This window comes from Oncorhynchus mykiss, chromosome 24 (assembly GCF_057628025.1).
Source record: "Oncorhynchus mykiss isolate SJ-2025 chromosome 24, ASM5762802v1, whole genome shotgun sequence".
In the NCBI taxonomy this organism is placed as follows: Eukaryota; Metazoa; Chordata; class Actinopteri; order Salmoniformes; family Salmonidae; genus Oncorhynchus; species Oncorhynchus mykiss.
In genome coordinates, this window is record NC_143045.1 from 19,109,673 (window position 1) to 19,130,379 (window position 20,707).

Here is a 20,707-nt window from a genome sequence, read left to right on the forward strand (position 1 = left end):
CTTGGAACATCATGAAGTGCCATTTTTGCCATCAAACTGCTATTGTAGGACATGACCGTGTTGGTAATGAGAGAGGCCAGGGTTCTGTGCAGTATGGAGTAGGATGAAGTTGCCCCTATATGCTGACCCTGGGTTAGTTTGGTATTTCCCCAAATAATGGTCAAGGGGAAGGGGAAGGGGAGGGTGATCCTAGATCTGTATCTAGGCGAACTTCACCCCACAATGGTTGGGTTAGTAATAAGCGGGACAGGGTTCAGTGCAGTACCTGTGCTACCAGTGCTTTCCTGCTGTCTCTCTTAACAGCCATGGCAAAGTCCAGCCAGGTCCACGTGTTGTTGTGGTACTCCAGACAAGGTAGAACCAGGTTCAGATCCTTCCAGTCAACACTGCTTTTCTCTCCCTATGTGGACACACAAGCACAAAATACATAATGAAACTACATTGTCAGGGAGTTAAAAAGTACAACAGTTATTCATATAATTCTACAATAATCATATCTTCATTACATGTCTGTGTTTATTTATCTCCCATTTAATGATATTACATATTCATACACGAATATTACATTTTCAATATTAAACATTTACTCAAATCAGCTATGGGATTATGTAATCTGGAAGGCAAGACAATGCTGTCATTGGAAAATAACGATTATTTTGCAAATCCCTGAAGACATGAAATTGAAAAATCGGAGGATTAAAAACGACATCCAAGTCACAAAAAGCCAACAGTGTGAGAAGGTTAACATATACAAACAGATAAAAACATGACAACACACCAGATGTTGAGGTATTTTTTCCAGTCTGAGAACAAAACATGTGACCTGGTATGGGGTCAACACAGAATCATGATGACATCTCTCTTCATCTAATAAATGCTGAGTGAGATGTTATTTTACCTTTATTTAACTAGGAAAGTCAGTTAAGAACAAATTATTTTTTTCAATGACGGCCTAGGAACAGTGGGTTAACTGCCTTGTTCAGGGGCAGAACGGGAATTTGTCAGCTCAGCTCAGTAACCTTTCGGTTACTAGTCCAACACTCTAACCACTAGGCTACCCTGCTGCAACATCTCTCTTCGAGGGGAATGTTTATTTATGAACTCACTGACACACCGACATGTATACAGAATCAATAACTGGCTTGAATCAAAGCATTACCGTTCTCCTTTAGCTAGTTGCAAAATCCAGACAACTTCTGGTACATATCCAGATTTTCCAGAAATGTTGCTACCCTTAACTTCAGCACATGGTGATACCTACCTTATAGCTGACACACAGGGGAACCTGGGGGATCTTGATGTAGATGAAGGAGTTATTCATGGCTGCTCTCTCCTTCATCTTGTCGATGTCATCTACAGGGTGCTAGGTAGGGAAATAAGACATACTTCGGTTTCAATACAGTATGGAAGACCTAAGGCTGCATCTGAAATGGCACCCTAAATACTCATCATAGTTCACTACTTTTAAACAAGGCCCATAGAGCGCTGGTCAAAATAAGTATATAACAAGAAAGTTGGGAAGTGCCTGTGAAAACAACGAGCCAATTACCCTAGCAGATGTAGCTGGGTGGCAACGTAGTACGGCTGTATGAACATTGGGGATACATCAACAAAGATACATATTTTCTAATTTCTCATAACAAAAAAAACACTAAAAAAACAAATACCTCAACAGCCTTTCGGAAGGACCTCCTGACCCCAGAGGTACGGTTCAAGCCCTGGGTGACCCCTTTGCTGGGGCCCATGACCCCCATGGTGTCTTCCGAGAGCTGCCGAGGCTTGATGACAGGCATGCCTGAGATACAATTTACATTAGTCATTTAGCGGACACTCTTATCCAGAGCGATTTACAAGTCAGTGCATTCAACTAAGTGTAGTAGGAAAAACAACCACATAACATAGTAATTGTAGTTATACACCCTTCTTTGAAATAGCCGCAATCAGTAGAACCAGTGCCAGGAAGAAAAACAAGTGTGGATGTGAGTGCAAGAAAGACAGCAGCAGCACCACCACCTCTGAATGACTCCACCACCCCTCAGAGTCCACACCCTATACTCCTGTAACTCTGCAAAATGTCCAATAGGGCACCCTATCCCCTTTATAGTGCACTACTTGTGACCAGGGTCATAGTGCACTATGTAGGGAATAGGTTGCCATGTGGGATGCACTGTCTCACACAGCCCTCAAGGTCACAGTAGACCCAGGCTATTAATAGCCACCAAGGGTTACACAGCAACTACCAATCCAATACCATGTGTGGTATTGAAGAGCTGGCAACGATAATGGAAACTAATATTGATTGCTTGGGTGGAGAGAGGTGTGGATTTCAGGCTGGTCAACATGTAGAGGATGGATGGAGACTTGAGGGCAAGTGAACGTATATAGTACAGCATGACTGTTGCACGTCAATAACTGGTAAGTAAAGTAAGCCTTGTCCGAGTCAGAATGGCCCATAGGGCAGGCACCTATCTTCTGCTTTTGTAGCTTGATGTACTCCCCCTGGGCAGGATGCTAACAGGTAGAGGCAATACACACCAGTAGTGACCATTCGGGACTTGTCCTCCTCATCAGCAACTTCCTCCTCCTCCACATTCCTTCCTGGGAAGAAGAATCCCATCATCCTTTTGAAGAACTGGTACATGAGCTGGATGGTGAGAGGAACCACGTTCACCTGGTGACACAAACACATTACGGAGAAACACTATCTACCTGTATGCTCCCAATGCTTTCATAATTAAAAATGTTATGATCACATTAAGACATCTCTAATTTTATGATCACATATGTTATGAGATCTTCTATGTTATGATCAAACAGGTTAACACATCTCTAGTGTTATGATCACATGCTTCCTCCTCACCTCAAAGTGCTCCTTGACTGAGATGCCTCCCACTGGGGGGCGGACCTTACTGAAGATGCGCAGGGCAAACTGACGGCCAGACTGACACGGGCTCTGAGGACGCAACACCACCTAGGAGACAGGTTTCATGAAGTTAAAAGTCACAACACAGAGGCTGCATCCCAAATGGCCCCAAAAGTAGTGCACTATATAGGGAATACGGTGTCATTCAGGACGCAGGCAAAATAACCACTGGAATAATGCCATGCTCCTAACTGCTGATTCATGAAGCAACCCAAAAATATATTTAATGTCATTTAGGAAACCAATTTAATTCAGAATACAGCATATTCTGTAAAGACAATAAAATGAATCTGAAATGTCTCCATACAGCATGAATGGTGAGCAGGAGGATAAATTAATCAATTCATGGATTTTTCCTCCCATATGAACAGGAAAAGATTTGGAAAACAAACCTGACTTACACAGCGACGTAAGACATGGTACCGTAAAACATTCAGATGACGGTGCAAATGCAGTGAGGAGCACGCAGTAAGAGGAAGGACTGGAGGTGGGCATTGGAATGACCCAGTCCCATGGTGGACATGCAATGTTGAATAACAAAGGATACGTCCCAAATGGCACCCTATTCCATGAATAATGGACTACTATTAACCAAGGCCCATAGGCCTCTTGTCAAAAGTAGTGGACTATGTAGGGAATATGGTGCCATTTGGGACATATACATTATATTCTGAGAGGGATTTCCGTGATGCTGACTGGATAAGCATGATGGTGTCAACAACAGTGACATGAACACCCAGTTACTGTACCAGCACCATACATACCCTCACATGCTGCACATAGGAAACCAAGTAGAGAGTTATCAACACAAGCAAACACTGCTTTAGGAGGTCTTTGTGAGCACATTTAGGGTGCAATAGGACCTGGAATCATTGGATCAGTAACAGCAGGAGATGGAAACTTCTTGTTTCTGACAAAAGACTGAAAAACTCAACAAAAAGGCTTGTACTATAAGAGATCCCTTTTAGATGCAATATTTGTAAGCTTCACAGGTTCATAGCGCCACCGGTTGTAAAAATGAGCTGTTGACTGCCCTTACCAAAGAAAAGGTCAGAGATAAGCATCATTTCCTGACCTTGTATGCAGCGTTGGGGAGCAGGTTGTTCATGGTGAACCAGCCCAGTTCCAGGAGATGCTCTGCTGTGTCATCTGACTTGTTCAGCTGTGGAAGGAGACAGTTTAACAGATGTTTAGCATCAACATCAGGGCCAGCATTCATAAAGCGTCTCAGAGTACTAATCTAGGATCAGGTATCCCTTGTCCATATCTTATTATCTAAAAGGCTAAACGGATCCTATTTCAGCACTCCTAATCTGAGACTTTTTGTGAACATGGGCCCAGCTCTCTAGCCAAAGCACAGTATCAAAAGAGTTATGGTCATCTCCTTGTTAGGACAGAGCAGCAGTGTCCTCCCTGCCCCCTGCTCACCTTGCTGTACATGAACCTCTGCAGCTCCAGCTCAGCGATGCCCAGCTGTCCATCCTCCTCAGTGAGACACCAGCGGGCCTGGGCAAAGCAGATCTCTGTCCTGCGAACCACACTCACGTCCTCCGGCGGCTTACGCAGCTCCAGCTTATTGGTCCTCTGCAGCTGGAAGTCTTTAAAACATCTGGGAGCAGAGAGTGACATGCAGGGAAGAACACAGGAGAGGATGAGTCAGTATTCTTAGGAAGTATCTCAGAACCTACCATGGCTGGCCGAGTAGTTTTCCTAGGCATTGAAAAGATGGTGTGGTGAAAGTGTTCGGTAGTTTGACTTGGCATTGAATGGTGTGTCTGTGGCGGTGTTGGGCTGACCTGATGAGGATGTTGAGCTCCTCACTCTTCATCTGCATGTCAGTCTTCTCCTGATTGAGCTGGTTCTGAAGCCTCACGTTGATCTCTGACAGCTCATCTCCTCTCAGATCCTCAGGCTGGGCCTGGAGGGGTCACACCACACAGGTCAAATATACTCGAGTAGATATTTCAGTGCTTTGGGGTTCGTAACTCAGGGATGTGTTTTAATCCCTCTCTAGATTAGAATTGGATGAAGTAAACTAGGAATTACCTTCACCTTTGGTTTTCACCTCACAAGTAACAGTGCTGAAATCAGCCATTGCCTCGCCACACAGGGCCTATGAGAAGAGTGTGAGTCAGTCCGTCCAATGGCTCACCCTGATATTGGAGTAGATCTGTTTCTCCAGGCGTCTGATCTGAGCCACGTGCTGCCTTACGGCCTCCTGCAGGTGTAGAATGCTGCTGCGCTGCTCCTCTGGGTTACTAGAGATCTCCAGCTGGAAACGCACGCGCTGCTTCTTCTCACTGTGCTCCTGAGGACAGAGCCCACACACAACATGGTCAGAGGGTAGGACACGAGGCATCCCAAATGGCGCTATTCCCTCTTTTGCCTATTTAGAACCCTGGTCAAAAGTAATGCACTACATAGGGAATATCATGCCATTTGGGACGCATAAGGGACTTGTACAGTGCAGAGACCTCAGCTATCATACAGTAGGGGTGAATCCGAACTTCCACTCAAGTACAATTTTCACTTAGTCATGTATTGAGGTCAGTGGGAGACCAAGTGAAAATTCGACTTAAGTAGAAGTTAGTAATTTCCCCGTATACAGTTGCATATGCTATAGGACAAAACACTGCCTAGTCAGATGTTGAGGCATCTCGTTGTTACCTTGCGTTTGGGCTCAACGTGCAGCAGTAGGTTGTTGACGATGTCCAGGATCATAGCATACTGCACAGGGTTGGTGGAGATCTCCAGGTCATGGTGAATGAGGGTGAAGGTGTCCACAGCCCCTGATAGTGAAGTGGGGGGAAAGACACCAAGTTGAAAGGCTCAAGCCTTTACACTGAATAACACTACAGCAACATTGTCAGCATGTTCTGACACTGTATTTGAGGATGTCGGCTGACTCACAGAATTAAATAGAACATAATGGACTTTGGCATCCAAAAAACAGGATTCAATTCAGGAAAAAGTTGATTCTAGAAACTGATAAAAAAAATGGTGAAATGTTGTATCAAATGTTGTATAAAATAGTGCATATATGAGCTCTATGGGGTGCCTTACCAGCTTGTTTTTTCAGCAGGTCTTCCTTCTCGTTGCGCCGTATCTCTGGAGGTTTGATCTGCGTGGCCAGCTCAGGGTCGATGTCGTGGCTGTAGCCGATGTAATACATGCGACAGCTGCAACGAGAGATGATACGCTGGACCTGCTGAGTGTCATTCACCTGGGCCGGCTGGTTCCAGTCTGGATTCAAAGAGAACAGAGAGGAAGTGTTACATTTACCTTGACACATAAGTTAAAGGGTAAATATACCACTTTAAAAAGTCTTAAGTGCCACGATGTTAACTACAGAACGTAAACACTTTCAGTTTACAGATAGTGTATTCGGAAAGTATTTAACAAAATGTGGAAAAAGTCACGGGGTTTATGTTACAGCCTTGTTCTAAAATGGATTAAATCGATTTTTTCCCTCATCAATCTACACACAATACCAAAGCAAAAACAAGTTTTTAGAAATGTTAGCAACTTTATAAAAAAAATACACATTTGAAATATCACATTTACATAAGTCTTCAGACCCTTTACTCAGTACTTTGTTGAAGAACCTTTGGCAGTGATTATAGCCTCAAGTCTTCTGAGGTATGACGCTACAAGCTTGGCACATCTGTATATGGGGAGTTTCTCCCATTCTTCTCAAGCTCTGTCAAGTTGCATGGGGAGCGTTGCTGCACAGCTATTTTCAGGTCTCTCCAGAGATGTTCCTGCCGCTGAAAAACATCACCCACAGCATGATGCTGCCACCCCCATGCTTCACCATAGGGATGGTGCCAGGTTTCTTCCAGACGTGATGCTTGGCATTCAGGCCAAGGAGTTCAATCTTGGTTTCATTAGACCAGAATCGTGTTTCTCATGGTTTGAGAGTCCTTGAAGTACCTTTTGGCAAACTCCAAGTGGGCTACCATGTGCCTTTTACTGAGGAATGGCTTCTGTCAGGCCACTCTACCATAAAGGCCTAATTAGTGGAGTACTGCAGAGATAGCTGTTCTTCTGGAAGGTTCTCCCATCTCCACAGAGGAACTCTGGAGCTCTGTCAAAGTGACCATTGGGTTCTTGGTCACTTGCCTGACCAAGGCCTTTCTCCCCTGATTGCTCAGTTTGGCCGGGCAGTCAGCTCTAGGAAGAGTCTTGGTGGTTCCAAACTTCTTCCGTTTAAGAATGATGGAGGCCACTGTGTTCTGGGGGACCTTCAATGCTACAGACATTTTTTGGTACCCTTCCCCAGATCTGTGCCTCGAAACAATTGAATTTGCCACAGGTGGACTCCAATCAAGTTGTAAAAACATCTCAAGGATGATCAATGGAAACAGGATGCACATGAGCTCAATTTTGAGTCTCATAGCAAAGGGTATGTATGGTTATGTTAAAGGTATGTTTTTTTTGTTTTTTAAAATAAATAAAATAAATAACACTTTTCTCTGTCATTATGGGATATTGTGTGTAGATTGAGATATTTTTTATTTAATCCATTTTAGAATAAGGCTGTAACGTAACAAAATGTGGACAACAAAATCAAGGGGTCTGAATACTTTCCGAATGCACTCTATGTAGACACTGGCATGGTGCTGGAGATAATAATATATATATTTTTTAAATATGGAATTTCACTTTAAGGAAAGATTCACATCAAGATGAGATTTTCAGCTTTGAAGGGCCAGGGTTTAAACATGTCATGAAGTAGAATATGTGCGAAGAGCAGCAGTACCTGTTGTGGTGCTGACCATGCCTCCAACAGCCTGGCCACTCTCCATCAGCTCCAGCACTGAGTCCAGGTGACGCTGCCTGTGCTCCTCAATGTTTTTCACCTGCAGAAACACCATGCACAACCAAGGCAAAGACACACGGTCAAAGCTGTGACAGCACCCTGAATCTGAAAGATACAAATATGCTCTCTACTATGCACCTACTATAAAAATACTCTGTCGTGCAACTTGGACTTGAGCCCGAATGTAAACCATACACAACACATCATCATTCAACGCTACAGATGATCATTTATGGTAGTTCTTGTTAAAGCTTTTGGGTGACCTGACCAAATTCACATGGAAAAGTGAGCGTTTTTGATCTGTCACTCATTGAAAGAAAGTCTAAGAAGCGGTAGATCTGTTCTATGCGCGCCATTTCTATGCTTCCCTTTTCTTAAGCTCCATTTTTGCATCTTTTCCTTTTGTTGTTTTGTACACCAGCTTCAAACAGCTGAAAATACAATATTTTTGATTATGGAAAAGATTGTACCATCTACACCGCTGGGATCTATGATTCTCTACACTATACTTGCTTTATCACAAACTGAAATTAGAAACTATTTGAATTTTAGCAACCAGGAAATGGCGGAGTGATTTCTGGATAGTGCATCTTTAAGAGCCTGTTAATAATGTTTTCACTGGCCCACCTCAAGCCACAACTGCCAGTCCTCCTGCTCTGAGGGGTTGGGCTCCATGGTGGCAAAGTACTGCATGCCGTCAAGCAGACAGGTCCAGGTGGTCTTCTGCTTGAGGGTGTCGCTGTACCAGGCCGGGTGGTGCTCACACTGCAGCAGCTGAGCCTTGGCAGCAGACACCAGCACGCAGCCAGCTGTCTCTGTGCCACGCAGCATCATCTACAGACAGACAGCAGAGCAGGATTATAACCTTGGTTCCTGTGAGCAAACATTGTTACATTTGGGGGCAAATAAAAGTGTGATTGGCCCACTGGGCTTTACAATCCTAATCTGATTTGCCATGAACCTAAACTCCCAGACTAGTTGTCAGTTGTACCTGACAGTTGACCAGCTCGATGAACCAGTTGCGATTGTAGACGTCGTCTGTCTGGCAGGCAGCGATGCCACACAGTTGATCACTCACACCAGAGTCCTCCTCTGAGAACACCACAAACTTATCAGTCTCCTCAATCAGCTTCTGCAGCATGGACGTCCCTGCAGAGTGAAGAGGAAGGAAGAGTTGAAGAAACAGTCAGTAAATTATATTCAAAGATGCTTTATGTGGCCTGGCTGGCCTAGCAGTAATACTGCAGCCTCTAACATACATACACTACACGACCAAAAGTATGTGGACACCTGCTCGTCGAACATCTCATTCCAAAATCATGGGCATTAATATGGAGTTGGTCTCCCCTTTGCTGCTATAATAGCCCCCACTCTTCTGGGAAGGCTTTCCACTAGATTGAAACATAGCTGCTGGGACTTGTTTCCATTCAGCCACAAGAGCATTAGTGATGTTGCGCGATTAGGCCTACCTCGCAGTCGCCGTTCCAATTCATCCCATCTCGATGGGGTTGAGGTCAGAGCTCTGTACAGGCCAGCCATGTTCTTCCCACAACAATCTGAATGTACAATTTCTGTATGGACCTCGCTTTGTGCACGGGTGAAACAGAAAAAGGGCCTTCTCTAAACAGTTGCCACAAAGTTGGACGCACAGAATCGTCTAGAATGTCATTGTATTCTATAGCGTTAATATTTCCCTTCACTGGAACTAAGGGGCCTAGCCGGAACCATGAAAAACAGCACCAGACCATTATTTCTCCTCCACCAAACTTTACAGTTGGCACTATGCATTGGGGCAGGTAGTTTTCACCTAGCATCCGCCAAACCCAGATTCGACCGTTGGACTGCTAGAGGGTGAAGCGTGATTCAGCACTCCAGAGAAAGCCTTTCCACTGCTCCAGAGTCCAATGGTGGCGAGCATTACACCACTCCAGCCAACGCTTGTCATTGTGCATGGTGATCTTAGGCTTTTGTTGCTCCTAGACCTTTCCACTTCACAATAACAGCACTTATAGTTGACTGGGGCAGCTCAAGCAGGACAGAAATCTGACGAACTGACTTATTGGAAAGATGGCATCCTATGACGGTGCCACGTTGAAAGTCGCCGAGCTCTCAGTAAGGGCAATCTATTGCCAATGTTTGTCTATGGAGATTGCATGGCGGTGTGCTCAATTTTATACACCTGTCAGCAATGTGTGTGGCTGAAATCGTCAAATCCAATAATTTGAAGGGGTGTCCACATACTTTTGTATATACTGTAGTGTATCTACAGTGTTGACATGGGTTGGAAACTAGCCTAGTGGCCTGACACATCATCCCTCTTTCTTTCCCCACTGTCATCCTCTATCACTATCTGTTCAACACAATCTGAAAATACCTTCAAAATATATATTTAAAAAGAAAATACCATAAAATACCATCAACTTAGGCTGCACTTCTCCTACCTTCGTGCTGGCTCTTCTCAGGGCGGCTGGTGCTGGGCATGGTTGGGGTGGAGGGGGCCGTGCTGGGGCCGCCGGAGTAGTTGGACAAAGAGCGCTTGAGCTTCTTGGCAGCTTGCAGTGTAGTGTCTATCCTCAGGCCCTTCAGAGCCTCTGTGGAGAGGTTCCTCTTGAGAACGGCTGCCTTCTTGTAGCCGTCGTACAGACCGAACGCTATGTTCCTGTTAGTGGTGGTCCAGGAGGCTCGCAGGTCAACCAGGCACAGCTTGTGGGTGTAGGGGGCATTCGCCTCATCTTTTGGGTTCCCCTCCTGTCACAATGAGAAACACCATCATTACACTTCAGGTTTTTACAAGAGATCATTTTTAGTTCTCCTTTTGACTGGAGAACTACAAATGAAGGGTTGAGACACAGAGCCAGAACAAATATAATTAATTTAAACCTGACTACAATGGTTAAGAAGCTACTGTGCGCATCCCAACTTGCACCCTATTGGTCCTGGTCAAAAGTAGTCAATGACATAGGGAATAGGGTGCAAATGGAGACACAGCCTGTGCAATCAACTTTGGGGTGTCTACCATGCCCTCCCCATCAGTTGCGGTTCGAGCTTGTGTGGCTTCCTGGGCGAACCCCCCCATAACAGTTAAAACTATATAAATATATACCAAAATAAGACTCATAAATATCAAAAAGTAACTAAGACAAATAGAAACAAATTGTAGTATATAAACACAAATAAAAAAGAGAATCATATTACACCATTACCCTATTGCTAACAAAAGACACAAATAAAACTTAAATTGCACAAATACACAAATAGAACACACTTAAAGAGAACATGATTATTACACTATTGCACTTCAAACAAGAGAAACACACACTAAATTGCTCAACTAATTGCATTACTAATTGCATTAGTACTGTACAAAGTTAGAGGTGCGCTATTTGATAAGATTCCCCGTTCCACCTGCCTCGGGCTTCCAGCGGGGAGACCTGAGGTCAACCTACCCCCCCCTCCCCATATCGTACTTCTAAGTGGGAGACCTTCCCAGGCAGTAGCCTACCTAGCTCATAAACTAGAATCATGGCGCCCACTCCGACAAGGTTAATTGATCCACAGTCCCACACAGTGACATGATATCATTGACGTGCAAAAGAGCGATAGAAAACAGATCGCGCAAATGTCACCATTCCAAATGTGTTTTTTTTGTTGTGCGGCTGCCCTGTGACACCCCCGGCAAGATGCCGCCTATACCTAAATCCGCTACTGCTCCCCATTGTCTTACCTCCTCCATACGGTTGCTCTGGCGCTGGTAACTGAGGGAGGACAGGCCGAGCAGGTGGGTCTTCTTCACCTGGGCGTTGATCTGGTGGTCAGCCGTCTCGTCCCAGGTGGAGGCCATGAGGTGCACCGTCATCAGGGACAGCTCTGACACCATCTGGGTCACGTTCCACTCAGAGATCAGCCTCCTCATCACCGTGCCCGCTGAGAGAACAGACAGACAACACACACACACACACACACACTTGAGTTAGACCAACAGACAGGCTGCTCAACAACTCAGTCTCAAATTATACCCAATTCCACATATAGTGCACTACAGTAGAGGGGAATAGGGTGTCATTTGAAAAGCAAACATTAAAATAAAAACCAATTAGACCATTGCTTGAGTGTGTAAATAGCTTGTGGCATTTCTATGCCCGTGTTGTGCCCTCTCTTCTTACCCTGTGGGATGAGTCTCTGAGCCCCTCTGGTGAAGACGTGGCCTTTGCTGCATTCCACCTGGATGCCCCTCTGCTGAGCAAAGGAGGCCCAGTAATGCACCTGGGGAGGAGACAAAGTCAAATCTCAAATGTTAGCGCTCATTGGAGGTAACAAGACCATGCAACGGACAGCGCGCTCTGAAAACATGGAATCAGTAAAAATAGAACATATAAGAAGGTCTTTAAAAATGTCCATTTTATCCTATATTGACAAAGATTTGTCTGCTTTGTTCTTTGGATGTAGGCTGAACATAAGCAGTGAGTGTATGAGTCCCAAATAGCACCCTAGTGTTAGTGATTTACTCACTTGTAGTTGAGGAAAGGCTGCTGTATAGGACATCTGTTTGTAGTGCTGGCCCAGCTTCTTTCGGATGGGTCTGAGGCTGTGGAAGATCTTGCCTCTGCAGATGGGTCTGGAAACGCTGGTCCAGGTGGCCCAGAAGTTCTGCATCCAGCGCAGGGTACTGCTGTACAGGAGGATTCTGGGCTGGCACGGCTCTGAGAGAGAGAAACAAATGCCTTCAATAAACAGACAGTCAACATTAGAGCTAATGATTTAAAGATGAATAACAAAACATTATCGCATGCAAGCTAAATACAGAGACTTGATTTGACAAGCGTTCACGGTATCCCAAATGACACCCTATTACCTAAATGACTTACTTGACTGAGAGCCTGACTCACGGAACCTATGGGCACTGATCATAATTAGTGCATTATATAGGGAATAGGGTGCCATTTGGGATGCAACCTCTGTGGAGAATTCCTCAGTGAACCTGGAAAAAAGCCAAGCCACACAGCTATCACAAGGTAACTGCTCAACCGCCTCACCGGTGCCACAGTGTTGGTTGAGGTCCATGGTGATGGAGAGGTTGAGGTTCTCTGAGCGGAAGGCTCTGAAGGAGTCGTGAGGTTGTCCTGATGTCACATCAGCTACATTCTCTGCACAGCAGAGCATTACAGCGTGATGGTCATGGGGGTTGCCATGACAAAGCCACTGGAGGTCAAGGGTCATGCACAGATTTGGCAGGTGCAGGAAACAGATGTCATCATACCTGAGAACAAGAAATATAGATATATATTTTTTAATCAAATTATGAACAATTTCATGAAACATGAAAATCTAAACATTTCACAGGTGAGGCCGGTTGCAGAATTTCTGATATTTGAATGCCAGATTTCAGTCTGCCACCTACTTGGAGGCTGTCCTGACGTTGACATCCATGTCACCTTTGAAGACAAACTGCCCAGGAGTCCACTCGTAGTTGACTTTGTTCCATTCCCAGTGCATGTTCTCTGTAGTGTTATAGGGGTCCTACAAAAGAGCAAAATGATGTCAAACAATTGCAGATAATCCTAATTCTCAGGCCAACATATTTTTCAGAGGCAGTAAGTGGCTAAGAAGTGGCTAAGAAGTGTTGCTCAGACTCCGTGTTTTAACCTCCGTGGCCAGCTGATGGAGGTTGGCCTGTTCTATGTCCATGATCCAGCGTCCATGTACCAGCAGACGACTCTTGTCCCACCAGGCCAGAGGAGGGGAGGGGTCAACCGTGGGTTTGGTCAGCAGATCAACCACCTGGCCAATCAGGGTCCAAGCTGGGTCCCAGCAAGGCCCCCACACTATAGTGTACAAGGATATATTGGCTGCATGGAGAGAAAAGGAGATGGGAAAATAATAGTTAAGAGTTGAATTTGCACAACTGCCAGTATATGTTTAGAGATTAGATGACACTACATCAAACAAATTTATACAAAGTTATATGATCGTCCGCTATGTGTCTATTGCCTATTGTTGAAAATAAATACATATAATCACAAAAAAAATAGGATTGTGCTTCATTGAAACACTTTACTCACATTTAAAATCGCAGTAGAACTTGAGTGGTGGCATGTTCCTGTGGACGGTTATGTCGCCCCATGGCTGGCCAAGTGGCACAGTCTGCCTTCGGCGAGCCCGGCCCTGCCCGTCCTGCTCTGTCCCGATCAAGCGGCCTGACAGCTCCCAGTCCCGGATCTCAAACAAGTAACGAGGATAGTCCCGGATTCTCACTGTCAGAGGGAGAGAAATAATAAAAAATGATATATAGATCACCTCTTCACTGTTGACGTTGAGACTGGTGTTTTGCGGGTACTATTTATTGAAGCTGCCAGCTGAGGATTTGTGAGGGGTCTGTTTCTCAAACTAGACACTAATGTCCGTTTGCTCAGTTGTGCACCAGGGCCTCCCACTGCTCTTTCTATTCTGGTTAGCGCCAGTTTGCGCTGTTCTGTGAAGGGAGTAGTACACAGCATTGTACGAGATCTTCAGATTCTTGGCCATTTCATTTCTCAGAACAAGAATAGACTGATGAGTTTCAGACGAAAGTTATTTGCTTCTGGCCATTTTGAGCCTGTAATCGAACCCTCAAATGCTGATGCTCCAGATACTCAACTAGTCTAAAGAAGGCCAGTTTTATTCTTTAATCAGAACAACAGTTTTCAGCTGTGCTAACATAATTGCAAAAGGGTTTTCTAATGATCAATTAGTCTTTTTAAAATGATCAAATTGGATTAGCTAACACAATGTGCCATTGGAACACAGGAGTGATGGATGCTGATAATGGGTCTCTGTAGATTCATAAATTAATCTTATACAGTGCCTTGCGAAAGTATTCGGCCCCCTTGAACTTTGCGACCTTTTGCCACATTTCAGGCTTCAAACATAAAGATATAAAACTGTATTTTTTTGTGAAGAATCAACAACAAGTGGGACACAATCATGAAGTGGAATGACATTTATTGGATATTTCAAACTTTTTTAACAAATCAAAAACTGAAAAATTGGGGGTGCAAAATTATTTAGCCCCTTTACTTTCAGTGCAGCAAACTCTCTCCAGAAGTTCAGTGAGGATCTCTGAATGATCCAATGTTGACCTAAATGGCTAATGATGATAAATACAATCCACCTGTGTGTAATCAAGTCTCCGTATAAATGCACCTGCATTGTTCAGACTGTGATAGTCTCAGAGGTCCGTTAAAAGTGCAGAGAGCATCATGAAGAACAAGGAACACACCAGGCAGGTCCGAGATACTGTTGTGAAGAAGTTTAAAGACGGATTTGGATACAAAAAGATTTCCCAAGCTTTAAACATCCCAAGGAGCACTGTGCAAGCGATAATATTGAAATGGAAGGAGTATCAGACCACTGCAAATCTACCAAGACCTGGCCGTCCCTCTAAACTTTCAGCTCATACAAGGAGAAGACTGATCAGAGATGCAGCCAAGAGGCCCATGATCACTCTGGATGAACTGCAGAGATCTACAGCTGAGGTGGGAGACTCTGTCCATAGGACAACAATCAGTCGTATATTGCACAAATCTGGCCTTTATGGAAGAGTGGCAAGAAGAAAGCCATTTCTTAAAGATATCCATAAAAAGTGTTGTTTAAAGTTTGCCACAAGCCACCTGGGAGACACCAAACATGTGGAAGAAGGTGCTCTGGTCAGATGAAACCAAAATTGAACTTTTTGGCAACAATGCAAAACGTTATTTTTGGCGTAAAAGCAACACAGCTCATCACCCTGAACACACCATCCCCACTGTCAAACATGGTGGTGGCAGCATCATGGTTTGGGCCTGCTTTTCTTCAGCAGGGACAGGGAAGATGGTTAAAATTGATGGGAAGATGGATGGAGCCAAATACAGGACCATTCTGGAAGAAAACCTGATGGAGTCTGCAAAAGACCTGAGACTGGGACGGAGATTTGTCTTCCAACAAGACAATGATCCAAAACATAAAGCAAAATCTACAATGGAATGGTTCAAAAATAAACATATCCAGGTGTTAGAATGGCCAAGTCAAAGTCCAGACCTGAATCCAATCGAGAATCTGTGGAAAGAACTGAAAACTGCTGTTCAAATGCTCTCCATCCAACCTCACTGAGCTCGAGCTGTTTTGCCAGGAGGAATGGGAAAACATTTCAGTCTCTCGATGTGCAAAACTGATAGAGACATACCCCAAGCGACTTACAGCTGTAATCGCAGCAAAAGGTGGCACTAAAAAGTATTAACTTAAGGGGGCTGAATAATTTTGCACGCCCAATTTTTCAGTTTTTGATTTGTTAAAAAAGTTTGAAATATCCAATAAATGTCGTTCCACTTCATGATTGTGTCCCACTTGTTGTTGATTCTTCACAAAAAAATACAGTTTTATATCTTTATGTTTGAAGCCTGAAATGTGGCAAAAGGTCGCAAAGTTCAAGGGGGCCGAATACTTTCGCAAGGCACTGTATATATATCTTTTTTTTTTTAAATCACCCATTTCCAGCTACAATAGTAATTTACAACATTAACAATGTCTACACTGTATTTCTGATCAATTTGATGCTATTTTAAATGGACAAAGAAAGGTTCTATTCTTTCAAAAACAAGGACATTTCTAAGTGACCCCAAACTTTTGAACGGTAGTGTGTGTATATACAAATATAGTATCAATATTAATAATTAACGTATGGAACAATGGTCAAATGTAGTGCACTATAAAAAGTAATAGAGTGCCATTTGGGACGCACACCCATCACTCACCTAGGAAGGCAGTGAGGTTGAACGTGACTGCCCGGCACCACTGGACCACTAGGGGGAGCCCGTCTCTGGGGAAGGGGCTGACTCCGTCGATGTCCCTCAGATGCTCGCGGACGCGCTCCGGCCCATGGAAGGACTGGTCGGCCAGGGACACCAGCTCCAAGTCGGACACCGTCCAGGTCAGCAGAGACTTCCTCATGGGCGTGTTGGAGTAGAGGCGACGGGAGCGCTGGATGTAGATCTCTATGTGTTTGCGCTCTAGCGACGTATACAGCTCTTCTATCTTCCTGGCAGGCAGCAGTTCTCCGTGCTGCTTCCGTAGGTCAGCCACCTTCTTGTCCAGCAGCTGGAGCCTCTTGGAGCTCTCCTTGCTCTCATCCTTCATCAGCTCGTAGTTGTCCCTCAGCTTGATCTCAAAAACGTCATCCAGGAAGACGAAAGAGAACTGGCTGATCTTGAAGACCAGGTCTGGGGGCAGGCGCTGGGGGCCTGGGGTCTGACCAGGGCTGCTGTGCAAGGACTTGAGCCACTTCTGAACGCTGATGAACTTGTCAAAGGTGTTGGAGAAGTTGTACTGGTAGGGGAACTCCACAGCCAGGCAGGGGCAGGTGACCACCCAGGCACGGTTGTGTCGGGTGGAGAGGAAGGGAAAGAGGTGGCGTTGGTCCAGGGCCTGATCAGGGTGCGTCTGGACCTCCAGGCCCTTGAAGGAGAATATGTCGTTGCCGTCGAAGTTGAGAAACATGTGTGGAGAGCGGACGTTCATGGAGCCGGAGTGAGTGGAGAGGGACAGGGCGTCTGTGTGCAGCAGGAGGTAGTTGTGCTCTGTCACCTGGGCTGTGAAGCGGGTTCTGCCCAGTTCTACACGCACAGACAGGTCCTTGACCGTACTGTGGGCTGGAGAAGTCTTAGTAGATCCACTCTCTGGAGGATCTGCTAAACTCTCGTCATTTCTTCTCTCTGTCAGGCCTAGAGAATCACACAGAGTATCCCAGCAACCCTGGCTCTCTGTCACGTGGTGATATAAAAACATGTGGTCTGATGGCGTCCACTGCACTGCCAGCTCCTCTTCACACTGGACCTGAACAAGGGAAGAGGACAAGGCATGTGAACTTATCTGAATAACACCGTCAATCAGGAAGAAGGAATAGGCCGGATGGACTGACAGTAGGAAGAGTAACTGTAAGCTACCTCCACGTTCCCGGTGGCGACGTGGTAGCAGATGGCCAGGGTGGAGAGGCTGAGGACAGGGTTGGGGGTTTGGGCTGAGGGACAGCAGGGCTCCATGGTCTCTGTGAGAGCCTTCACTACACATAGACGTACACCCTGGACAGACAATGTGGAGCTTTCCGCCGAGCCTTGGGCCTTCACTTTGTCCACCCGCAAAGACACAGCTCCTAACACAAGACAGGAGCCAATTACCATACAGAATGTAGGCCTAACTGGAGATGGAGCATAAGGGTCCATCCAAAATGGCAACCTATATAGTGCGCTAATTATGACCAGGGGCCATAATATAGGGGATAGGGTGCCGTTTGGGACGCATCCCTAAATAACACTTCCCATTTAACTTACCTGCTACATTAGAGAGTGTGAACACATTGACATCCTCCAGGTTACACTCAATCTTAAAATAAAAGGCGCCCTGACTGGGGGAGGTTGTCCCATCAACAAGGGCAGGAACAGGCACCACATCTGGCTGCTCTGAGGCCTCCAGCTTCCTGCCATTGGCAAGGTTACAGAGGGCCAATAGGCGGGACAGGCACAAGGCACAGGTCTCGGACACCTCCAGCTGTAGGCCCTTCAGATTGGACTCCACACTCACACTCTCAGAATGACTACTGGACTCACTCTGGGGCTTGTTGAAGCTCCCCTGGGGGGACAGAGACAGCAAATATAAATAACGGCTGGTGTAGTATTGGTCAAATACTAATCAGGGCTGTGATCATCAGGTCAACACAGTAAATTAGGAAAAGTATGCTATTAGCTTAGAGGTAGGTCAATTTCAATGATCTATGAATAGAGTGTAATTTCAGAAAAGTAGGATTTCCTGTAGCCTGATTTTGATTTTCTTCATCACAACATTGGAACTGAGGAAAAACCACAGGGAGTAGTAGTGAGTAACCCTAAATAGTTAATGCCTACCTTGTTGTATGCCTGCGTTACCTGCAGTGTAAGGGAGTCCAGGATGAGGGCTTCCCCCCACACATGTTTGCCAGGGGGGTGGGGGGCCTGCTGGATGTGGGACCCCTGGCCTACCCTCCACCAGAAGTGGTCCAGGGACAGAGCGAGGCGGCGGTGAACATTCTGGAACTTGAGGCTCTCTGCGTTTGTGCTGATGTCCAGGAGGTGCTGCATCTCTACATTATACATGACATATTCAGATCTACTGAAGATCACAAATCACATTACTATATTTTGGGATGCAATTTTAACTCAACTCACTATGTGTAGGTGTGTGATGATTCCCGTGGTGTAAAAGGATATTGCATTTAATTCCCATATTTTCAGGGATAAAGTAATTGTAGTTAATGTGTTACAGACTGACAAAAGCTGACTGCCTTACAAAAACACTGCTGATGACTTATCTAATCTATCAGGGCCGTATGTTTGGAAAGGGTTGATTCAACAGCACGCCAAGTACCATGATTAATCTCTTGAAACCGCTGCAATGTTGAACGCAGAATGAACTGAAGAAAAACACCCACTCCTCTCCATTAGCATTCCTGTCATTCCTCTCCAGGCAACACTAAACTTTGTGTTCCCACAACAACATGCTTGACCTTTAATGCAATGGGAGTATATTTTGACCATGGCCTGTGTGAGTATGTGTGTGGTGCTGTACCTGAGCTGACTGAGATGAAGCCCAGGGCGAAGGGAGGAGTGTCTCCCAGCTGGACAGAAACGTTGACATTGGACACAGAGGAGCTGATCATCACTGGGGCGTCCAGATGGGGGAAGTTCCTGTAGGACGGGAGGGTATGCAAATACTCCACTGGACTACACACCACAATACACCACCAGACACAACAGAAACATGAAGATGAAGACAGGACAGGAGTGTTAGTTGATTTCAGGTGGGCTCAAAATCAAAAGAAATCATGCTTTCTGGCCAGGTTAGTAATATATGTTGGATATTGTCTTTACATCAGTTTCAAGCAATGAACTGGTGTGCTTGACATTCTCCAGTCTGGTTTGTCAGTTGAAAATGCTCATACCTCTTTCTATGAGCTTCTTTCCTATGAATAAGCTGTTTCCATGGAAACAGGTCTAGCCAATGGGAGAACTCCTGGTGACGGTAGTGGATGATGCAGGTGTTGACTGTGACTGACCCTGAAATGTCCACTGATGTCACCTGGGGGCATGAGTGGGAGATGAGCAAGAGACTTCAGATCAAACGGATTTCTTACAAGAGGTCAAATGTTAAGCATATTTACAAAAAGCTTTGATAATGCGGTGCAACTATGATAACTAGTAACCGTATCAATCAAATCCGAAGCACACCACTCACCTGCAGGACAGTCCTGAGGGTGTTAAGGCAAAGGATTCTCTGTCTGCTCTGGGAGAGGAGAAGCCCATCTGTTGACACACAAACAAAGAATGGTTATTTTCCACCCTCCCAGACCCTCTCTTTCCCTTCTCTATGACTACATCCCAAAAGGCAACCTATTCCCGATTGTCCTTTGTGATGCACATCTTTCTGGTGCCCAGTGCCCAGCTCTCCACTCACCCTCCAGAAGTAGCTCCAGGCTGCTCTGAGGGAAGCTCATCTCAGGGGTGAAGCTCCTGAGGGGCAGCTGCTCGTCCTCACGTCCGTATCCCACCTTCAGAGACTTTAGGGTCCAGTTCAAGTGTCTGGATGATTCAGATATACAGTCAGAGGTAAAAGAAAATGACATTGTGCCTTTTTTTTTTAAATAACAAAAACACATGATTCATACCAACTCTGTGCCCTATGACTCACCTTTTCTGGCTGTGCATGGAGAGGGTTATACTAGTATTCTCAAACTCCATGTTGACCTTCTGGGGCACCAGCTGATGAAACTGCTCCACTGCTTCAGTCTGGATATACTCGTCCTTTTCACATTCTAGAAGAAAATGACAACAGAGAAATGGTTGTGGATAATGCATTGCCAAATGGTTCTCAAAATCACCTTACAACAGCCATACAATAACATCACATCTGCGTCTCACGATACA

General features: G+C 45.2%; 1 protein-coding gene across 8 annotated transcripts in view; it reads right to left on the bottom strand.

The window, feature by feature from the left end:
* Positions 1 to 20,707, bottom strand: part of bltp2 (bridge-like lipid transfer protein family member 2) — a 29,428-nt gene that overhangs the window by 2,180 nt on the left and 6,541 nt on the right. For 2 of the 8 annotated variants that reach the window (XM_021582585.3, XM_090218597.1), the window contains exons 8-38: positions 20,472 to 20,595; positions 20,238 to 20,362; positions 20,019 to 20,086; positions 19,726 to 19,862; positions 19,353 to 19,471; positions 18,674 to 18,867; positions 18,083 to 18,380; positions 17,699 to 17,904; positions 16,511 to 17,588; positions 13,805 to 13,996; positions 13,389 to 13,591; positions 13,144 to 13,262; positions 12,779 to 13,002; positions 12,255 to 12,445; positions 11,909 to 12,008; positions 11,470 to 11,669; positions 10,187 to 10,493; positions 8,737 to 8,894; positions 8,373 to 8,579; positions 7,686 to 7,785; positions 5,987 to 6,166; positions 5,591 to 5,712; positions 5,076 to 5,231; positions 4,720 to 4,841; positions 4,352 to 4,532; positions 3,999 to 4,085; positions 2,861 to 2,971; positions 2,536 to 2,671; positions 1,668 to 1,795; positions 1,262 to 1,363; positions 266 to 400 (exon numbers count right to left, since the gene is read on the bottom strand). In XM_021582585.3, coding sequence (XP_021438260.3) covers positions 266 to 400; positions 1,262 to 1,363; positions 1,668 to 1,795; positions 2,536 to 2,671; positions 2,861 to 2,971; positions 3,999 to 4,085; positions 4,352 to 4,532; positions 4,720 to 4,841; positions 5,076 to 5,231; positions 5,591 to 5,712; positions 5,987 to 6,166; positions 7,686 to 7,785; positions 8,373 to 8,579; positions 8,737 to 8,894; positions 10,187 to 10,493; positions 11,470 to 11,669; positions 11,909 to 12,008; positions 12,255 to 12,445; positions 12,779 to 13,002; positions 13,144 to 13,262; positions 13,389 to 13,591; positions 13,805 to 13,996; positions 16,511 to 17,588; positions 17,699 to 17,904; positions 18,083 to 18,380; positions 18,674 to 18,867; positions 19,353 to 19,471; positions 19,726 to 19,862; positions 20,019 to 20,086; positions 20,238 to 20,362; positions 20,472 to 20,595 — 5,810 coding nt within the window. Of the gene's footprint in view, positions 1 to 265; positions 401 to 1,261; positions 1,364 to 1,667; positions 1,796 to 2,535; positions 2,672 to 2,860; positions 2,972 to 3,998; positions 4,086 to 4,351; positions 4,533 to 4,719; positions 4,842 to 5,075; positions 5,232 to 5,590; positions 5,713 to 5,986; positions 6,167 to 7,685; positions 7,786 to 8,372; positions 8,580 to 8,736; positions 8,895 to 10,186; positions 10,494 to 11,469; positions 11,670 to 11,908; positions 12,009 to 12,254; positions 12,446 to 12,778; positions 13,003 to 13,143; positions 13,263 to 13,388; positions 13,592 to 13,804; positions 13,997 to 16,510; positions 17,589 to 17,698; positions 17,905 to 18,082; positions 18,381 to 18,652; positions 18,868 to 19,352; positions 19,508 to 19,725; positions 19,863 to 20,018; positions 20,087 to 20,237; positions 20,363 to 20,471; positions 20,596 to 20,707 lie in introns of all 8 variants that reach the window. The other 6 variants (XM_090218594.1, XM_090218592.1, XM_090218591.1 and 3 more) reach the window with 3 other exon arrangements.